This window comes from Panulirus ornatus, chromosome 9 (assembly GCF_036320965.1).
Source record: "Panulirus ornatus isolate Po-2019 chromosome 9, ASM3632096v1, whole genome shotgun sequence".
Lineage (NCBI taxonomy): Eukaryota > Metazoa > Arthropoda > Malacostraca > Decapoda > Palinuridae > Panulirus > Panulirus ornatus.
Window position 1 is genome coordinate 8,610,192 of NC_092232.1, and position 19,469 is coordinate 8,629,660.

General features: G+C 38.2%; 1 protein-coding gene across 11 annotated transcripts in view; it reads left to right on the forward strand.

The window, feature by feature from the left end:
• Smyd4-3 (SET and MYND domain containing, class 4, member 3) overlaps positions 1-19,469 on the forward strand; it is a 250,354-nt gene that overhangs the window by 224,863 nt on the left and 6,022 nt on the right. For 6 of the 11 annotated variants that reach the window (XM_071664600.1, XM_071664604.1, XM_071664606.1 and 3 more), the window contains 5 exons: positions 2,922-2,945; positions 3,304-3,362; positions 7,407-7,552; positions 15,783-15,939; positions 18,186-18,362. In XM_071664600.1, coding sequence (XP_071520701.1) covers positions 2,922-2,945; positions 3,304-3,362; positions 7,407-7,552; positions 15,783-15,939; positions 18,186-18,362 — 563 coding nt within the window. The remainder of the gene's footprint in view (positions 1-2,921; positions 2,946-3,303; positions 3,363-7,406; positions 7,553-15,782; positions 15,940-18,185; positions 18,363-19,469) is intronic. The other 5 variants (XM_071664601.1, XM_071664603.1, XM_071664607.1 and 2 more) reach the window with 1 other exon arrangement.

Genomic DNA, 19,469 nt, shown 5'->3' on the forward strand with positions numbered 1-19,469 from the left:
TGAAATATCTCTAACCTTGTTCATTTCTTTCATGGCAACTGGTCTGCTTTTACCTTCGATTCTGAAGAACAGTCAGATATCCTGTAGAAACCATTACTTAAAAAGCCTTACAAAATGGGGCCTCATGGATATCAGAATAAGATATTTTGAAAACCTGCACTTGTTAGTTCTTATTCCCTCTTGTATAAGTATTGCTTTGGTTTTTGCTCCCAAGAACTGGCTGCTTGTGTGCCCCTATTACTAGCATGACCATGCAATACTAAGTTTGCTCTTACATCATATGATTACAGCCTTTGGCAACTCATGGGTGGGTCATTTTGATACTTATTTCTTTCCCTACACCTTGGCTTTAGAAATCTCTACCCTCTCATGTCTTTCCCAATAACTACAATCTGTTACACTTTAAAAGATGGATTTTTTACTTCCTCTAAATTTCGTAGATCTTTTCCCCTTGTCTTATTTTTTCCCTTTCATAATCATCTCGATAAATCAAATAAGGCCTGGTCTTGATATGGACTTTTGTCCATGACTGGAGCCTCCAACACAGAAAAAAAGAATACAGCAACCATTGCAGTTTTATTTTTGTCACCATGATTGAACAGTACACGGTATCACCTCACCTCATTAACATCTTACCAATGTTCCGTCCATTTTCTCTTCTGTATTTATTGCTTTTTCCCATGTTAGCAAGGTCATGCCAGGAACAGACAAAGAAATTACCTCATTCACTCACATCCACTCAGAAACTAATATGTTCAGTTACTTTAATTTACCACCAACACCATGTTATCAGCAAAATGATAATTATGGTCACATCACAGTAGTCATACATTGCTTTTATGTACTTCAAGTCAGATAATTATGGTCACATTACAGTAGTCATACATTGCTTTTATGTACTTCAAGTCATTTAGTCATACCTTCACTTATTCTCAGTAATGCAAAACGTATAACCCATACACTGCAGCCAGTTTGTTTGTAACATAATATTTTATTTCCATAAATTTTACTGCGTATGGTGTATATATGATCGAAGTTTTTGAATCGCTCATATCAACTTCAAGGCATCGCACATTGCTACCAGACACAACAGTGTAAATTTTTTGCATACATTGGTCATTCTGTTTAAAGATGTCAAGGGTGCCTCTACAATATTTGCACCCTCTTGATACATAATGTTTTGTGAAGTTGAGCAACATTTACGAGGTAATAGATATTACTGACAAAACTGGTAATCATACTTTTTTGTGACAAGAACACTTCCCGAAATACTACACATCTCAATATGTATGCCTAACAGTACTTCATGTATACCTAAGAATTCTGGTAGAGGAGCAGCCTAACTTAGAGGGCACATAGTGCACATCAGGTTGAGTTGTATATAATTTCATATAGAACATTATTTTCTAATTAACCTTAACAGCAAATTTATGGAGATGATTATGTAGAATATTTTAGAATAACTTACACATTGGATATTACAAATGCCACAATGAAAGGGTTAACAGCATTAAAAAGTCTTTGCAAACCATATAGAGTCAGAATTTCCAAGAGGGCTTTCTCATTCATGTTGTTATATGACTTTAAATCCATAAAGGCAGAAAACACTTTCTTCTTTTACTCTAGAAGTCTCTCTCTTATTTGTTTCAATGCAAGAATCTGGTATACACACCATTTTTCCCTTTAGAATTCAACTTATTTTTCACGTGCAAGGGGTTCACTAGTTTTATGATATCAATCACTGTCATACTCTAGCAACTATACAAAGGAAACTTACAATATTTCCCAGTTATTCTTAGTCACCTTTTATTTCCTGTACTTTTATGCGGTAGAATAATCACTGCCTTTCTCCAGTCATCAGACACAGTATCACTCTTCCATGATTCTGTGGACACTTTCTTTAAAAGCTACTACTCTTCTTGCTTGCTCCTTGGTAATGTCTTCATCTCCTGTGTATCTGTTGAATTTATCTTTGCTTTGAACCCTACTGTAGCTTTAGACATGCTCTTATGATATGCAGTACATATGGAGTTTTATCTTACAGCTCCTCTTTATACCAAATTTTGTTAATACTATACAGTCTGATCTGTGTGTGAAAATTGCTGTTTCCCACTTTGTATTAAGATAGCCATTGTATGATATTTTTACTGCCATGTATTCATTCATTTCAACATATTTGGCATTTTATAGTAAACATCCTTAGCACCTCATATATTATTTTCTTTTATACTTCCTGTTTTTTCTTTCTTAAACTTATTACTCTGATACATCTTTCTTCAGATGACTATGATTTCTCAACACTCTTTATATCACTTTATCAGCATCTCTCACTTTTCTTGTGGAAAAATAAATTGCAACTGCATTTATTTCCCTAGCAAGTCTTCACTTTTGATTGTGTCTCTTAGTAAAACTCATTTGCGCAAACAACACGTCTCCTTGAAATAGTTCCTTTTATGCTCGAAAATAAAAACTTTCATCTCTTTATTGGGGGCAGTTTGCATATAATATTTCACTAATCATATCTTTTTCCAGACTAGATTTTGACCCAAATATTTAGAATCTTCTTCCTCTGTCCTCTGTTGAATGGTTTCACATAATAATATCCCTCTTTGCAACACAACAGACTTACTTTTATTTCTTCTATTATTAAGTAATCTATCTGTGCTTCCCTTCACATTCATTATTAAGTGGTCACAACCTGCATACTGATTCTTTTGTTTCAGTATCATATATTGTTTGTTGTATTTTCAAATGATGTGATGAATGCTAATTATCCCATTGGAGAAGTTTTCTGCTTTTTTTAATATAATATGAACAGTTGAATATTTCAGTTCCATTTCATGTAGGTTGTACCTTAGCTTTCTGAGTGATAAACATGCTATATGAAAAATATATTAACAATATCTTATTTCTTGCAACAGCGTACCCACTATTTAAGGATAAAGGTTGGTAAACCTTTCCAACTTTCCTGATGATATAAACATTTTTGTGATTTTCTTTACTGTATCGATATTGCCCTGTAGTAAATCTTATACAGTACATGAATTTAGATGAATGGCAGACAGTAGGGAGACTTTGTAAGTCTGCCTGATTACTTGCATTAGTAGTTCTTAGCAGGGGCAAATGGCCTTTTTTTGTTGATATTTGACTGTAGACTACTGCTAGGTGGTTAGGAGTAATGCATTATGGGCAGTATTAATGAAACTGCAGTTATGATGGAGCACACAAAAGTATTTGAAATGATGAAATGAATAGGAAAATAATTTTTGGCGTAATGTTCATAATACTCTTTTTCTCCCTTAGGTGATAAGATTAGTGACACAGAGGCTTTTGTGGGAGGCCTTCTGCTGCGTTTCCTTCAGGTCAGTAGTTGAGCCAGAGGTAACATTCATAACCTGTTTTGTTTATTTTTTGTGTAAATGATTCATACAGAACCTTCTCCAATTAGGACAAAAGTTGATTTGAATTTCATTAATCACAATACTGAGAGATGATTATTGTCGTTGTAGTATACCAGTTACCAACTACTTATTTTTTATTTTAATAACTTTATATGTAGAATTTGTATGCAAATGCAATGTTTCTCAGCAAGATATGTCCAAGTCTTTGTTCACTGCAACTCCCTATCATCCCTAAAGGTAGAAACAGACAGAGGAATACCAGGGAACTTATTTTTGCCAATATATGACTGCTACAGATGTAAAAAGAAAAATGTCTGGAATACAGGCCACTTAATTTCCCATTCACACACACATGTTCTTTCAAGGTCTAGTCTTGCCATAGAACAAAGATTCTGTTTGCTAAGTGCAGACAGCTTTTGAACCCCCTGGAAACTCCTTCTGACCCTTTGGGGGTTGCAGCGCAATGTTTGAGAAACACTGCACACGTGTATTGAGAGCTATTCATGTAGCGTGGAAGTACCTAATGCTCAGTAGCTGTGTATATATTTTTAGAAGATGAAGTACTCTCTGGTGGATTATGTAAAAGCTTCATTATTATTATTATTTTTTTCCTCATACATGCTATCATTTCCCACATTTGTGAGGTGTCACCAGTAACAGATGAAGAATTGGATTTTTTTGCACAAATGCATTGAAATTAGAGCCCCTTACCACAACCAGGCCCCACATATCTTTCCTTTGTTTCCCCCAGCTGCATCGTATACCTTGTTTCAATCCATTTACAGCACATTTGCCCCTATAAACCCCATTACTCCAGTTTTCTTTATCCCTTGCATGCCTTGTATTGTCTGCATGTTAAGGCCTTAAGTCTTCTAAACATCATTTACACCATCTTTCCACCTTCTTCTAGGTTCCCCCTTTTCCCTATTTCTCCCACTTTTGACATGTATACCCTCTTAGTTATCCTCTCCTCTTTCATGATATGATTAAGAGGATGCTTGCATGCAAAAATTTTTAGCCAGGGAAGGAACGGAATGGCTGCAGGAATGGTAGAGGATTTGTGGATCATGGCACATATTGACAGCAAACATTTCATTTTCATCACATCCACCATCTGCATATTCTCATCTATAAATCACGCTTGCATTCATATAACATCATTGTGACTACTATACCATCAAACATACTCATTTTTGCCCTTCCAGATAATGACCTCACTTTCCACACATTTCTCAATCCTCTCTCTCTCTCTCTCTCTCTCTCTCTCTCTCTCTCTCTCTCTCTCTCTCTCTCTCCTGTGTGATGCCCCACACCCCAGTCTTTTGCTTCAGCCACTCCTCCCACTCTCTCTCTCTCTCTCTCTCTCTCTCTCTCTCTCTCTCTCTCTCTCTCTCTCTCTCTCTCTCTCTCTCTCTCAGTAATGTAAAATCACTTCTTACATTTTTTTTCCTTACTCATACCTCAACTAACTTTTCCCTCTGCCCTGCTAAACCATGCTTCTCTTCATACTTCCTCTCAATTTCCACCTTTCACTCACTTTCCCAAACTCAGTCACCAACTTCTGCAGTTTCTTGCAAGAATCTGCTCACAGTACTGTGTCATCAGCAGATAACAACTGATTCACTTCCCAGTTCCCCGCACCTGCTACAGTCTGCATACTTGCCCCTCTGTTTAAGACCCTTGCATTTAACTCCTTCATGACCCTATCCTTATACAAATTAAACAGCCATAGTAATGTGAACACACCTGGAGCAAACTAGCCCAGACCTTGAGCCACTCCTCACCTCTCTTACTACTTGCACATACTCCTTAAACTCTTCACAGAAACTTCTGACTTTTAGTAACTTTCCTCCATCATCACATATTCTTAAGACCTTCCACAAGGCATCTCTATCACCCACATCATATGCTTTCTCCAGATCCATAAATGCCACCTATATATCCTTCTTTTTCTCTAAAGTATTTCTCACATGCATTTTTAAAGTAAATGCTTGTTCCACACATCCTCTACTACTCCTGAAACCACACTGTTCCTCCCCTGCCTGATCCTGTGTACATGTCTTTACCCTTTCAATCACTACTATCCCATACAACTTTCTATTAAATACAACAAACTAATTCCTCTGTAGATTGAACACTCACCTTTGTCTCCTTTACTTATATATTTGCGTTATTCATACGTTCCACCAATCCTCAGGCACCTCACCATGAACCATACATACATTAAGAATCCCAACTAACCAGTCAACAATATAGTCACCTCTTTTTTTAAGAAATTCAACTGCAATACCATCCTCTTCTGCCACCTTGCCCCTCAGTTTTCTAGGCATACATATATCATAAAACACATTTACAGCCTTTTTCAACTCTCTTCACACTCGGCAAACAACACAGTATCATGCACAAACTGGCTTGTCACAAGGCACTATACCTCACTGACACACACCATCTCCACACCTCTTTTCCTAAGTTTTGCTTTCATCTTTCTTATCTCGCAATCCATATATATGTTAAAAAGTCATGGTGACATCACACAGTCCTGCCCTACACCCACATGTATACCTAAACTTTTGTTGAACTCTCCATTCACTCTTACACATGCATTTGCTCCTCTATAGAAGGCTTTCACAACATTCAGCAGGTATCCCCTCACCCCATATATCCTTAATACATTCCAGAAGCATTCCACTTGACACTGTCATATGTTTTCTCCAGATCAATGAAAGCTGCATACAGCTTCTTATCTTTTGCTAAATACTTTTACAAAGTCATTCCCACCTCAAAATTCTGATCTTCACTTCCCCTACCTTTCCTTTTGATTCAACAACTCCCCATCCTTACTTCTGATGTTTACTGTTCCACTCATACATCCATCTCTTTCCATTTTTACCTCATTCCAGTACAATTTCTTATTTCCCTTAAACTTTTCTTTCAAATTTCTTTTAAAATCATTGTCTGTTCCTCTTTTGCTTTTCTTTATCAGCCTCATAACATTCCACTTACACATCTTATTTTCTTCCTCCTTTGCTGAACTTCCACTGGTACATTTCTTTTTAACAACCATCATATGTCTTTTTCTTCTCTTCCACAGCATTTCTAATCTCATCCATTCATCACGCATTTCCACTTTTATTCTTATATCTCACAACCTTATATCCAAATACTAATTCTACTACCTTTAACAGTCTATTTCTAAAAATTTTAACACCTCTTTCACACATGACTGCATTCCTACATTTGTAATTTCATGTAAACTTTCTGTCACCTGTCTTTATACTCCTCCTTGCATTTTTGATGATTCATCTTCATGCTTGCCAACACTTTTACTTCTCCACTCTTCCTTGCACCATACCTCCACTTCTCCCTTATCTTTACCAACATGCCAAGAACTGAAAAATGGTGGGAATCTCCAAAGAATCCTCTTACAACTGCAGCATCTAGGCAACCTTTCTCATATTTTCATCGATTAACACCTAATCAGTCACACCCTTTTATTCTTCTCTTCCATCATTTCTTCTCCACTTACATCTGTAAATCATCTTTTGCAGGAAAAAGGTCTTTGCAAGGAATAAACCCCTCTCATCACTGATGTTCATTAGATACTTCCATTCTCATTTAATCCAGGCACTCCCATTTTACTGGCTATGTTACCAATTTCATCATATCCTATCTTATCATTCATGTTTTTAATTACAACCACTATCCTCTCCTCAAACCCATTTGTACAGTCACTGAAATATCTCCAGAAACACTTCTTTTCATCCATACTTTGCACACTCTTCATATTCACACATGCCCGTGTATACTTCACAATTCCAATCTTCTTTTTCATCCACGTTGTCCTTGATCCATGCCGACCACGCTCTGTGACACCCTCCCATACTCTCAATGATAGCACAGTTGCACGTCCTTCTTCCCCAATAATTTAATTAAATTTCCATCCATACCACTCCTCCTTCCTCACCCTCCCACTACCTAATCTCAAAACATATCTTTCTTCCTTAGATAGTGCAGTTCAACGCTCATGAGGTCTCAGAGTTTCTTTTACTCGGGCCAAAGTGTTTTGATGGAGCCAAGAATGAATCCTTGGGTGCAGCCATCTATCCAACTCTTGCTCTGTTCAACCACTCCTGCCACAGTGCACAAGTCAGGTGAGGATGCTTTTGTAGTTAATGAATGGGACTACCAAACTGCATCTTTAGGAAAGGAGCTGCATAACCATGAGACTCCAGCTATAAATCATTCGTTTTAGTCACGTCCCAATGTTATTAGAAGTTACTTTATTGCTCACTTTGTGTGTATCACTCTGTTTCTAAATAGATGTTTTCTGATGTCCTTCCTGATACTTCTTCTTATGCCCAGATTCTTGTTATGCTCTAAGTTACATGATTTGTAAGGGTTTCAAAGAAATGTTAATATTGATAAATATTTCCTCATTTTTAATTTTATAGTGTGAGTAATTAATGGATATCCATCCTTTCCTCATAAGTCATTGATCTTAATTCTAGCAGCTTTCTTGATGCATTTTCTTGAACTTCCTCAAGGAAGTATGGTTGCTATTTGTGGATATAGAAAGTTTTCTTTATGTTCATGGGACCCCATTTTTTAACCTCTTTTGTCTATCGTGCAACTTGCTCAATATCCTAATGCTCTCTGCATTTATTGTTTCTTCAGGTAGCTTGTTCCATTCGTTTCTGTAGACTTTGTGTCCTGTTGATAATTACTTCTTTTCTGTTTCAAAGAATGGTTCTGTGATTTTGTCAAGTCAGCTTGTGAATCTGAAAGTTGAAATCGGGTCTTTCACATTCTTTTTCTCTTCTAATGTATGGAAGTCTGTAGCTGTCTTAAGACCCCAAAATTCCAGTGCATTTTTTTTTTTTACCTGTTGATGGATGCTCTCTAACAAATCTATATGCCTCTTCAAATGGGTAGACTTAAGTGGAAGTGCTTATTCTAATGTAGATCTAATGAAGGTTATGAATATTTTTTTTAGCATACCATCCACAGTACATCCCTAAGCTTTTTGCTTTATAACATTATTCATTGAACCATATCTTACTTCTAAGTTTCCCTCATACTTTGTAGCTAATTGTACCCTTTTCCCCGTTTTTTTTCATCAAAAATATCACAAAACCTTCCATGATGATGAGTTTTACAGAACTCAATTCCCTGTGTATGTTTTTAGATAAATTCTGAGCTTCGTAGTTTCCATTATTATATCACCTATGTCACTGCAGTTTCATCTCTGATCTTTTAATGTCCTTATTCTCCATAACTTGATAATTTATTTGAATTTGTATTCATATCTGGTTTCATGTGTGGTGGGGTGGCGACCAGAATGGATGAAGGCAGCAAGTATGAATATGTATATGTGTATATATCCCTGGGGATAGGGGATTAAGAATACTTCCCACGTATTCCCTGCGTGTCGTAGAAGGCGACTAAAAGGGGAGGGAGCGGGGGGCTGGAAATCCTCCCCTCTCGTTTTTTTTTTTTTTTTTTTTTTTTATTTTCCAAAAGAAGGAACAGAGAATTGGGCCAGGTGAGGGTATTCCCTCAAAGGCCCAGTCCTCTGTTCTTAATGCTACCTCGCTAATGCGGGAAATGGCGAATAGTTTAAAAGAAAAAAAAGAAAAAAATGTATGTCTGTGTATGTATGTGTGTGTATAAGTTGAAATGTATAGGTATGTATATATGTTTGTGTGGGCATTTATGTATATACATGTGTATGTGGATGGGTTGGATCATTCTTTCATCTGTTTCCTTGCGCTACATCATTAATGCGGGAGACAGCGACTAAGTATGATATATGATTTTTTTTTTTTTTTTTTTTTTTTATACTTTGTCGCTGTCTCCCACGTTTGCGAGGTAGCGCAAGGAAACAGACGAAAGAAATGGCCCAACCCCCCCCCATACACATGTATATACATATGTCCACACACGCAAATATACATACCTACACAGCTTTCCATGGTTTACCCCAGACGCTTCACATGCCTTGATTCAATCCACTGACAGCACGTCAACCCCGGTATACCACATCGCTCCAATTCACTCTATTCCTTGCCCTCCTTTCACCCTCCTGCATGTTCAGGCCCCGATCACACAAAATCTTTTTCACTCCATCTTTCCACCTCCAATTTGGTGGCTTAGTAATGTATGATTGACACTCATGATTTGGAGTACAGTAATAGTTTATTCATATATTCAGTCATCACAACTTCACAGTGAGTATTAGAACACAAAATTCATAAGTTTCATCCTTGCTCCCTCCACCTCCGACACATATATCCTCTTGGTCAATCTTTCCTCACTCATCCTCTCCATGTGCCCAAACCACTTCAAAACACCCTCTTCTGCTCTCTCAACCACGCTCTTTTTATTTCCACACATCTCTCTTACCCTTACGTTACTCACTCGATCAAACCACCTCACACCACACATTGTCCTCAAACATCTCATTTCCAGCACATCCATCCTCCTGCGCACAACTCTATCCATAGCCCACGCCTCGCAACCATACAACATTGTTGGAACCACTATTCCTTCAAACATACCCATTTTTGCTTTCCGAGATAATGTTCTCGACTTCCACACATTCTTCAAGGCCCCCAGAATTTTCGCCCCCTCCCCCACCCTATGATCCACTTCCGCTTCCATGGTTCCATCCGCTGCCAGATCCACTCCCAGATATCTAAAACACTTCACTTCCTCCAGTTTTTCTCCATTCAAACTCACCTCCCAATTGACTTGACCCTCAACCCTACTGTACCTAATAACCTTGCTCTTATTCACATTTACTCTTAACTTTCTTCTTACACACACTTTACCAAACTCAGTCACCAGCTTCTGCAGTTTCTCACATGAATCAGCCACCAGCGCTGTATCATCAGCGAACAACAACTGACTCACTTCCCAAGCTCTCTCATCCCCAACAGACTTCATACTTGCCCCTCTTTCCAAAACTCTTGCATTTACCTCCCTAACAACCCCATCCATAAACAAATTAAACAACCATGGAGACATCACACACCCCTGCCGCAAACCTACATTCACTGAGAACCAATCACTTTCCTCTCTTCCTACACGTACACATGCCTTACATTCTCGATAAAAACTTTTCACTGCTTCTAACAACTTTCCTCCCACACCATATATTCTTAATACCTTCCACAGAGCATCTCTATCAACTCTATCATATGCCTTCTCCAGATCCATAAATGCTACATACAAATCCATTTGCTTTTCTAAGTATTGCTCACATACATTCTTCAAAGCAAACACCTGATCCACACATCCTCTACCACTTCTGAAACCACACTGCTCTTCCCCAATCTGATGCTCTGTACATGCCTTCACCCTCTCAATCAATACCCTCCCATATAATTTACCAGGAATACTCAACAAACTTATACCTCTGTAATTTGAGCACTCACTCTTATCCCCTTTGCCTTTGTACAATGGCACTATGCACGCATTCCGCCAATCCTCAGGCACCTCACCATGAGTCATACATACATTAAATAACCTTACCAACCAGTCAACAATACAGTCACCCCCTTTTTTAATAAATTCCACTGCAATACCATCCAAACCTGCTGCCTTGCCTGATATTCTCAGTTTTCACCTGATGTTTGGAAAGATAAGATCTAGAAATGATTTATCAGCCCTTCTGATTCTAGCATGCTCAGTGAAATGTTGATTAAGGAAATTATTCTGTATACGTGCTAAGAGATTGTTCCACGACTTTGTGCCTGTGAAAAGCTAAGATCTCCCAAGCTATCCCTTTACAGCTGATATCCCCATCGTTAGGAATTTACCATCTCTGTGGATGTGCATCTTGCTTCCTGTATCATCTTGATTGTAATCAGTTTTGTGTTTACCAAATTGCATAGTAAATGGAGAGTTTTACACTTTTGGGTTTCCATTTTCTGAATTATACCATCATACAGCTCTGCATACCATCAGCATTTATAGTTTCAACAATTCATTCAGTCTGTCCACTACTCCTTTTACTATAAAGGTACTTTAAATCTTTTCAAACAAGTTTAATGGTAAAATTTCATGTCAGTGACTCCGATATTTTTGTCTTTGCATCTTTTGAGAAACTGCTGAGTGTTGACATCTTCAGACTGGTTTAAAACCATAAAGATTGAGATCAAGTCTCCCCATACTCTTCTGTCTTCCACATTTGATAGATTTATGTCCTCTAATCTCTTACTGGAACTGAGCTTCATAATTCTGATATGATTCATGTTGATCTCCTGTGGATCTGTTTGGTAATTTCATAGTCCTTTGTCAAATGCAGTGACCAAACTTGAGAAGCATGTTCTAATTTTAGTCTTATGTACGAAGTGAAGAGTTTCCTGATTATTTCCTCATCCATGTATTAGGATGCAGTTTCAATGATTACCAATAGACAGTTTGTCTTCTTTACAGTTCTGAAGTGGGGCTGTGGCAACAGGTTAGGTTCAGTGCTGACTCCCAAGAACCTCATACACGCAGATTCCTGCAGCTTGTTTTGTACTCAAAATTATTGACACAAGGATTTCTTTCACTGTTTCCCAGCCTTGCTACTTTGCAATTACTTAGTCTGAATAGCATAAACCACATATCAGGTCAACTTGGAAGTTTGTCCATGTCCACTTGTAACTTGATATAGTCCACCTCACTCTAGACTTACTTCATGAACTTAGCATCATTAGCAAAATTATTCAGGTATAAGTGTAATCTCTCTGACAAGTCATTTGCATAGATGAAGAAGGACAGAGGTCCTAGGACCATGCCACTGGTTACCCCAATCCATTATTCTGAGAAGGCTCTTCTGACATGCATCATTTATTCCCTTCTTCTGAGGTAATTTTCTTTCCATCAGAGGATTCTCCTCATTATCCCTGCCTGAAGTAGCTTTTTTTACCAACATCCTGTGTGGTACAATGTCAAATTCTTTCTAGCACTCCAAATACATGAAATAAATTTTTTTTTTCTAACATAAGTTTCTGCTGAGGCCATGACAGGGGAAAGTATCATAGCTTCAAAGTAGAAATTCTGATTTTCAAAAAAAAAAAAAAAAAAAAAAAAAAAAAATAGATTTATAAAGTTTTTATGAGTTAAAGAGAGTAGTAGGAGAAACAGAGGAAAATTGTAGTAGTTCGGTGAAAATTCTGAAGTCATACGACATCAAAGTTAGGAGATTGAGGATCAACAGAGGGTTCATGTGGGATTTTTGTGTTGGAATAAACATGAACGCCTCTTTTGAAGATGAAATTTGAGAAGTGATTGTAACTGCAGTTATGAAAGGTATTGATAACACTGTTATTAGAGAGCTGAATTTTCAGCTTATAGAAAAATCACAAATGTTGGTGTCAGTGGGACAAGTCGAGTCATTTAAAGGGACAAGCGTATTAGGAGGGGCCATTGCTGCTTTTGCCTGAGCCCTGCCTCTCATTGGCAGCAGAAGCAGTACTCTGTCTTAGATATGATTTTCCTGATATGGCACAGGGTTTCTCAGTCAACCTTATTTTTTTGTGCATGTGTTTTTATGTTTGTAAAGTATTTGTATGTATGTTTTTTTTTTTTTATTATACTTTGTCGCTGTCCCCCGCGTTTGCGAGGTAGTGCAAGGAAACAGACGAAAGAAATGGCCCAACCCCCCCCCATACACATGTATATACATACGTCCACACACGCAAATATACATACCTACACAGCTTTCCATAGCTTACCCCAGACGCTTCACATGCCTTGATTCAATCCACTGACAGCACGTCAACCCCGGTATACCACATCGCTCCAATTCACTCTATTCCTTGCCCTCCTTTCACCCTCCTGCATGTTCAGGCCCCGATCACACAAAATCTTTTTCACTCCATCTTTCCACCTCCAATTTGGTCTCCCTCTTCTCCTTGTTCCCTCCACCTCCGACACATATATCCTCTTGGTCAATCTTTCCTCACTCATCCTCTCCATGTGCCCAAACCACTTCAAAACACCCTCTTCTGCTCTCTCAACCACGCTCTTTTTATTTCCACACATCTCTCTTACCCTTACGTTATTCACTTGATCAAACCACCTCACACCACACATTGTCCTCAAACATCTCATTTCCAGCACATCCATCCTCCTGCGCACAACTCTATCCATAGCCCAGGCCTCGCAACCATACAACATTGTTGGAACCACTACTCCTTCAAACATACCCATTTTTGCTTTCCGAGATAATGTTCTCGACTTCCACACATTCTTCAAGGCCCCCAGAATTTTCGCCCCCTCCCCCACCCTATGATCCACTTCCGCTTCCATGGTTCCATCCGCTGCCAGATCCACTCCCAGATATCTAAAACACTTCACTTCCTCCAGTTTTTCTCCATTCAAACTCACCTCCCAATTGACTTGACCCTCAACCCTACTGTACCTAATAACCTTGCTCTTATTCACATTTACTCTTAACTTTCTTCTTACACACACTTTACCAAACTCAGTCACCAGCTTCTGCAGTTTCTCACATGAATCAGCCACCAGCGCTGTATCATCAGCGAACAACAACTGACTCACTTCCCAAGCTCTCTCATCCCCAACAGACTTCATACTTGCCCCTCTTTCCAAAACTCTTGCATTTACCTCCCTAACAACCCCATCCATAAACAAATTAAACAACCATGGAGACATCACACACCCCTGCCGCAAACCTACATTCACTGAGAACCAATCACTTTCCTCTCTTCCTACACGTACACATGCCTTACATCCTCGATAAAAACTTTTCACTGCTTCTAACAACTTTCCTCCCACACCATATATTCTTAATACCTTCCACAGAGCATCTCTATCAACTCTATCATATGCCTTCTCCAGATCCATAAATGCTACATACAAATCCATTTGCTTTTCTAAGTATTTCTCACATACATTCTTCAAAGCAAACACCTGATCCACACATCCTCTACCACTTCTGAAACCACACTGCTCTTCCCCAATCTGATGCTCTGTACATGCCTTCACCCTCTCAATCAATACCCTCCCATATAATTTACCAGGAATACTCAACAAACTTATACCTCTGTAATTTGAGCACTCACTCTTATCCCCTTTGCCTTTGTACAATGGCACTATGCACGCATTCCGCCAATCCTCAGGCACCTCACCATGAGTCATACATACATTAAATAACCTTACCAACCAGTCAACAATACAGTCACCCCCTTTTTTAATAAATTCCACTGCAATACCATCCAAACCTGCTGCCTTGCCGGCTTTCATCTTCCGCAAAGCTTTCACTACCTCTTCTCTGTTTACCAAATCATTTTCCCTAACCCTCTCACTTTGCACACCACCTCGACCAAAACACCCTATATCTGCCACTCTATCATCAAACACATTCAACAAACCTTCAAAATACTCACTCCATCTCCTTCTCACATCACCACTACTTGTTATCACCTCCCCATTTGCGCCCTTCACTGAAGTTCCCATTTGCTCCCTTGTCTTACGCACTTTATTTACCTCCTTCCAGAACATCTTTTTATTCTCCCTGAAATTTAATGATACTCTCTCACCCCAACTCTCATTTGCCCTTTTTTTCACCTCTTGCACCTTTCTCTTGACCTCCTGTCTCTTTCTTTTATACATCTCCCACTCAATTGCATTTTTTCCCTGCAAAAATCGTCCAAATGCCTCTCTCTTCTCTTTCACTAATACTCTTACTTCTTCATCCCACCACTCACTACCCTTTCTAATCAACCCACCTCCCACTCTTCTCATGCCACAAGCATCTTTTGCGCAATCCATCACTGATTCCCTAAATACATCCCATTCCTCCCCCACTCCCCTTACTTCCATTGTTCTCACCTTTTTCCATTCTGTACTCAGTCTCTCCTGGTACTTCCTCACACAGGTCTCCTTCTCAAGCTCACTTACTCTCACCACCCTCTTCACCCCAACATTCACTCTTCTTTTCTGAAAACCCATACAAATCTTCACCTTAGCCTCCACAAGATAATGATCAGACATCCCTCCAGTTGCACCTCTCAGCACATTAACATCCAAAAGTCTCTCTTTCGCACGCCTGTCAATTAACACGTAATCCAATAACACTCTCTGGCCATCTCTCCTACTTACATAAGTATACTTATGTATATCTCGCTTTTTAAACCAGGTATTCCCAATCATCAGTCCTTTTTCAGCACATAAATCTACAAGCTCTTCACCATTTCCATTTACAACACTGAACACCCCATGTATACCAATTATTCCCTCAACTGCCACATGTATGTATCTGCTGTAATTGTACGAGGAAGTGTATCAGTCATAAATATCTTCCTCCCTTTATTTCAAGATTGAAATAATTATTTTTAAATTTCTTAAAAGATATTGAAATTGCAGATATTTCAGTGGCAGCCAAGTTATAACTAAAGCAATCAGACAGATAAAGAAAGGAGAACTCATCCCAGAAAACTATGGCCAAAGCTTCACCTCCAAAATCAAGAGTCAGCGAAAGGTTGAGTTAGCAGATAGATATTGGTTTGAATGCAGCTGTGAGGTAAGGAGGTGAAATTGATAAAAAAAAATTTTCTTATAAAATGAAGAAGGTATAAGTTGAAATTTAAGAGTTTATAGAGGTAAATTAACAAAGAAATGACTGCAGTGTGTGGTGAAATCTATTTCATATGTGGTAAATGGTTCAAATTTTCTTGAATTGTACAGGATAGCCTTGACAGTGTTTGAACTTGTACTGTTACTAAATACAGTAGTTGAGTCTAAGGAGCTCGTAGCAGTTTCATCTGTCAAATGAATGTTGTTTATGATTTGCTGTGGTTATCCTTAAAAGTGCTTTTATGGCAGGCTGTTCTTTTTCTTACAGATGACTTTTTTATATTAGTAGTCCCATCTTCTTGCACCAGAATTATTTCATGACTTAAATAATCTCGCTTTTGTGGAAGCTTTCTATATGCTTCTTGCAATAGACCCATCCTAGGTATGCTCAATGTCAAATTTATATTTTGAGATTACAGATATACTAAAGTAGATCTACACACTAAACTAGATTTAATCATTTGTCAGGAAAATTTTAGTCCCAAATTAGCAAAAACAGTTCCAGAATTTGCATCAGTCAATTCCCTGGTACTGATTGTAGTGTATCCTTGAAGCTGCAGGAGCCCATGAAATAGATCATGGGGTTATGCATTTAAGATCAATTAGATTACGTTGGTTATATATTCTGGATGTTCAAGGACTAAGAGTAATAATTGAAATGAAGGAAAGTAAAAGTTGAGATGTTTAGGTATAGTGAAACTGAACTTCTCAAAATCTTTGGATTATAATCTGAAGGGTAGCAGTATGTCTTTACAGAACAACTTGAAATATTGAACATGCACCTGAAGAATGCATTGATAAAACCAGCAACATAAGCTGTACAGAAATACAAGTATATAGTGTAGAAAGCTGGGAATAGTATGGTTGAATGAAGATGCAGAGAAATTTATTGATTGAAATGTAATAGATAAGAAGTGTGTGAAATACTTTAGAATATAGAGAGGCATATGTTAAGTAGGAAAGAGGACAGGACCTTTTGAATTTATGTTTCTTTGTGGTATACATAGAAGACTTCTCAATATTGTCAAGAGTTTTATCATTGAAAATAGTACCTGAGTTTGAGTAAATAGTATCATGAATGATTGATTTGTGAGTAAAGGGAAAGTGCTTACAGATTTTCTGATATTTGCATTTATAATGTTTTGCTGGATGATGTATGAGAGATGAGATAGGGTGACTATCAGTAATGGCATGATGGCAGTTAATACAAGTTTTCACAGTTGATGTATGTATATAGGTTAGTAGGAAAGCTGAGTAGGATGGTATGCAGATGGAAGTTGTTGAGAAAGAATTCCATTATGAGCAAAGTCCTCATGTTTGAAAGTGATGGGGAACTGTAGTAGGTGTATCTGAATAGTGAAATTTGAAATGTGCAAGTAAGTTAAGGAAGTTAGAAGCATTCTTTAGAAATAATGACGTTGGGTAGTTATGTGAATATGAAGTGAAGCAAAAGGAAGACTTAGAGGTAATCAGAGAGTATTATTAAATGGGAAAAGTTGAGTTTGAGAGAAGGTTCCTCAGGGGAATACTTTTATTGACAATTCTGTGTAGATCTTAAATTAGGGTTTCACACAACTTGAAGGAGTAAATGTGAAAGACCACAGATATAAAGAAATTAGAATTACAGACAAGATAAAGAGGAGAGATGTGAGAAGGATGCATGGGATGAGGATGTCATTATACAGACATGGTTAAGTTCCTTCTGAAACAGTGTTTTGATATTGAATGAATGACAAATGAAGGGTTGATGAAGGCCTTTTGAGGTAACATATTTAAATTTCTGAGAGAGATTAAGATCACTTGAGAGATAGGTAGTGCTAACAAATATACTGGTGAGTAAAAATTCAGCAGTTGATAACCAAAGATTGTTCATAGATCATGTACAGTGGAGTATTTTGTGTATGTGTTTAAGCATGAATAGAAACTAAACCTCCATAAGTGACTCATCTTTGTTCATAGAGTTGATAGATATGAAGTGCTTTAGTGAATACGGAAAACATTATTCACTTTCTCATTCTTTATCAAAACTAAGCTTTTGATTCCCTTTTGAAAATGGAATGGAATTATGACTGACAGAATTGTGCAGTATTATATGGTTTCTTAGGAATGGTTTACAATATTTTTTCTTTGACTTTTTTCTTTTAAGAAGCACTGAAGATAAACTGTTTTCTAATTTGTTTTCTAACTTCTCAGGCATGTCAGAAAGATTGGCCAATGTACAAGGATATGGACAGTAAAACAATGTCATTCAAGTGCCATAAATGCCAAGGACCCCTTCCAGTTGACACTGAGAACATTATGATTCCATTTGTCAAGTGTGAGAGATGTGGTGATCAGACAAACATATTATCTGCTCTTAAGAACCTACAGGTATGTCTTGTGGTTCAGTATGTCATGTATCGGGAGATGAAAGGATGGAGTGAAAAAGATTTTGAGTGATAGGGGCCTGAACATGCAGGAGGGTGAAAGGTGTGGGTGGAATAGAGTGAATTGGAATGATGTGGTATACAGGGGTCAACATACTGTCATTGGACTGAACCAGGGTATGTGTAATGTCTGGGGTAAATCATAGAAAGGTCATATACACACACACATATATATATATTTTATATTATTTTTATTTTGCTTTGTCGCTGTCTACCGCGTTAGCGAGGTAGTGCAAGGAAACAGATGAAAGAATGGCCCAACCCACCCATATACACATGTATATACATACTCGTCCACACACGCAAATATACATACCTAGACATCTCAATGTACACACATATATATACACACACAGACATATACATATATACACCTGTACATAATTCATAGTCTGCCTTTATTCATTCCCATCGCCACCCCGCCACACATGGAATAACAACCCCCTCCCCCCTCATGTGTGCGAGGTAGCGCTAGGAAAAGAAAACAAAGGACCCATTCGTTCACACTCAGTCTCTTGCTGTCATGTAATAATGCACCGAAACCACAGCTCCCTTTCCACATCCAGGCCCCACAGAACTTTCCATGGTTTACCCCAGATGCTTCACATGCCCTGGTTCAATCCATTGACAGCACGTGGACCCCGGTATACCACATCGTTCCAATTCACTCTATTCCTTGCACGCCTCTCACCCTCCTGCATGTTCAGGCCCCGATCACACAAAATCTTTTTCACTCCATCTTTCTACCTCCAATTTGGTCTCCCACTTCTCGTTCCCTCCACCTCTGACACATATATCCTCTTGGTCAATCTTTCCTCACTCATTCTCTCCATGTGACCAAACCATTTCAAAACACCCTCTTCTGCTCTCTCAACCACACTCTTTTTATTTCCACACATCTCTCTTACCCTTACATTACTTACTTGATCAAACCACCTCACACCACATATTGTCCTCAAACATCCCATTTCCAGCACATCCACCCTCCTGTGCACAACTCTATCCATAGCCCATGCCTCGCAACCATATAACATTGTTGGAACCACTATGC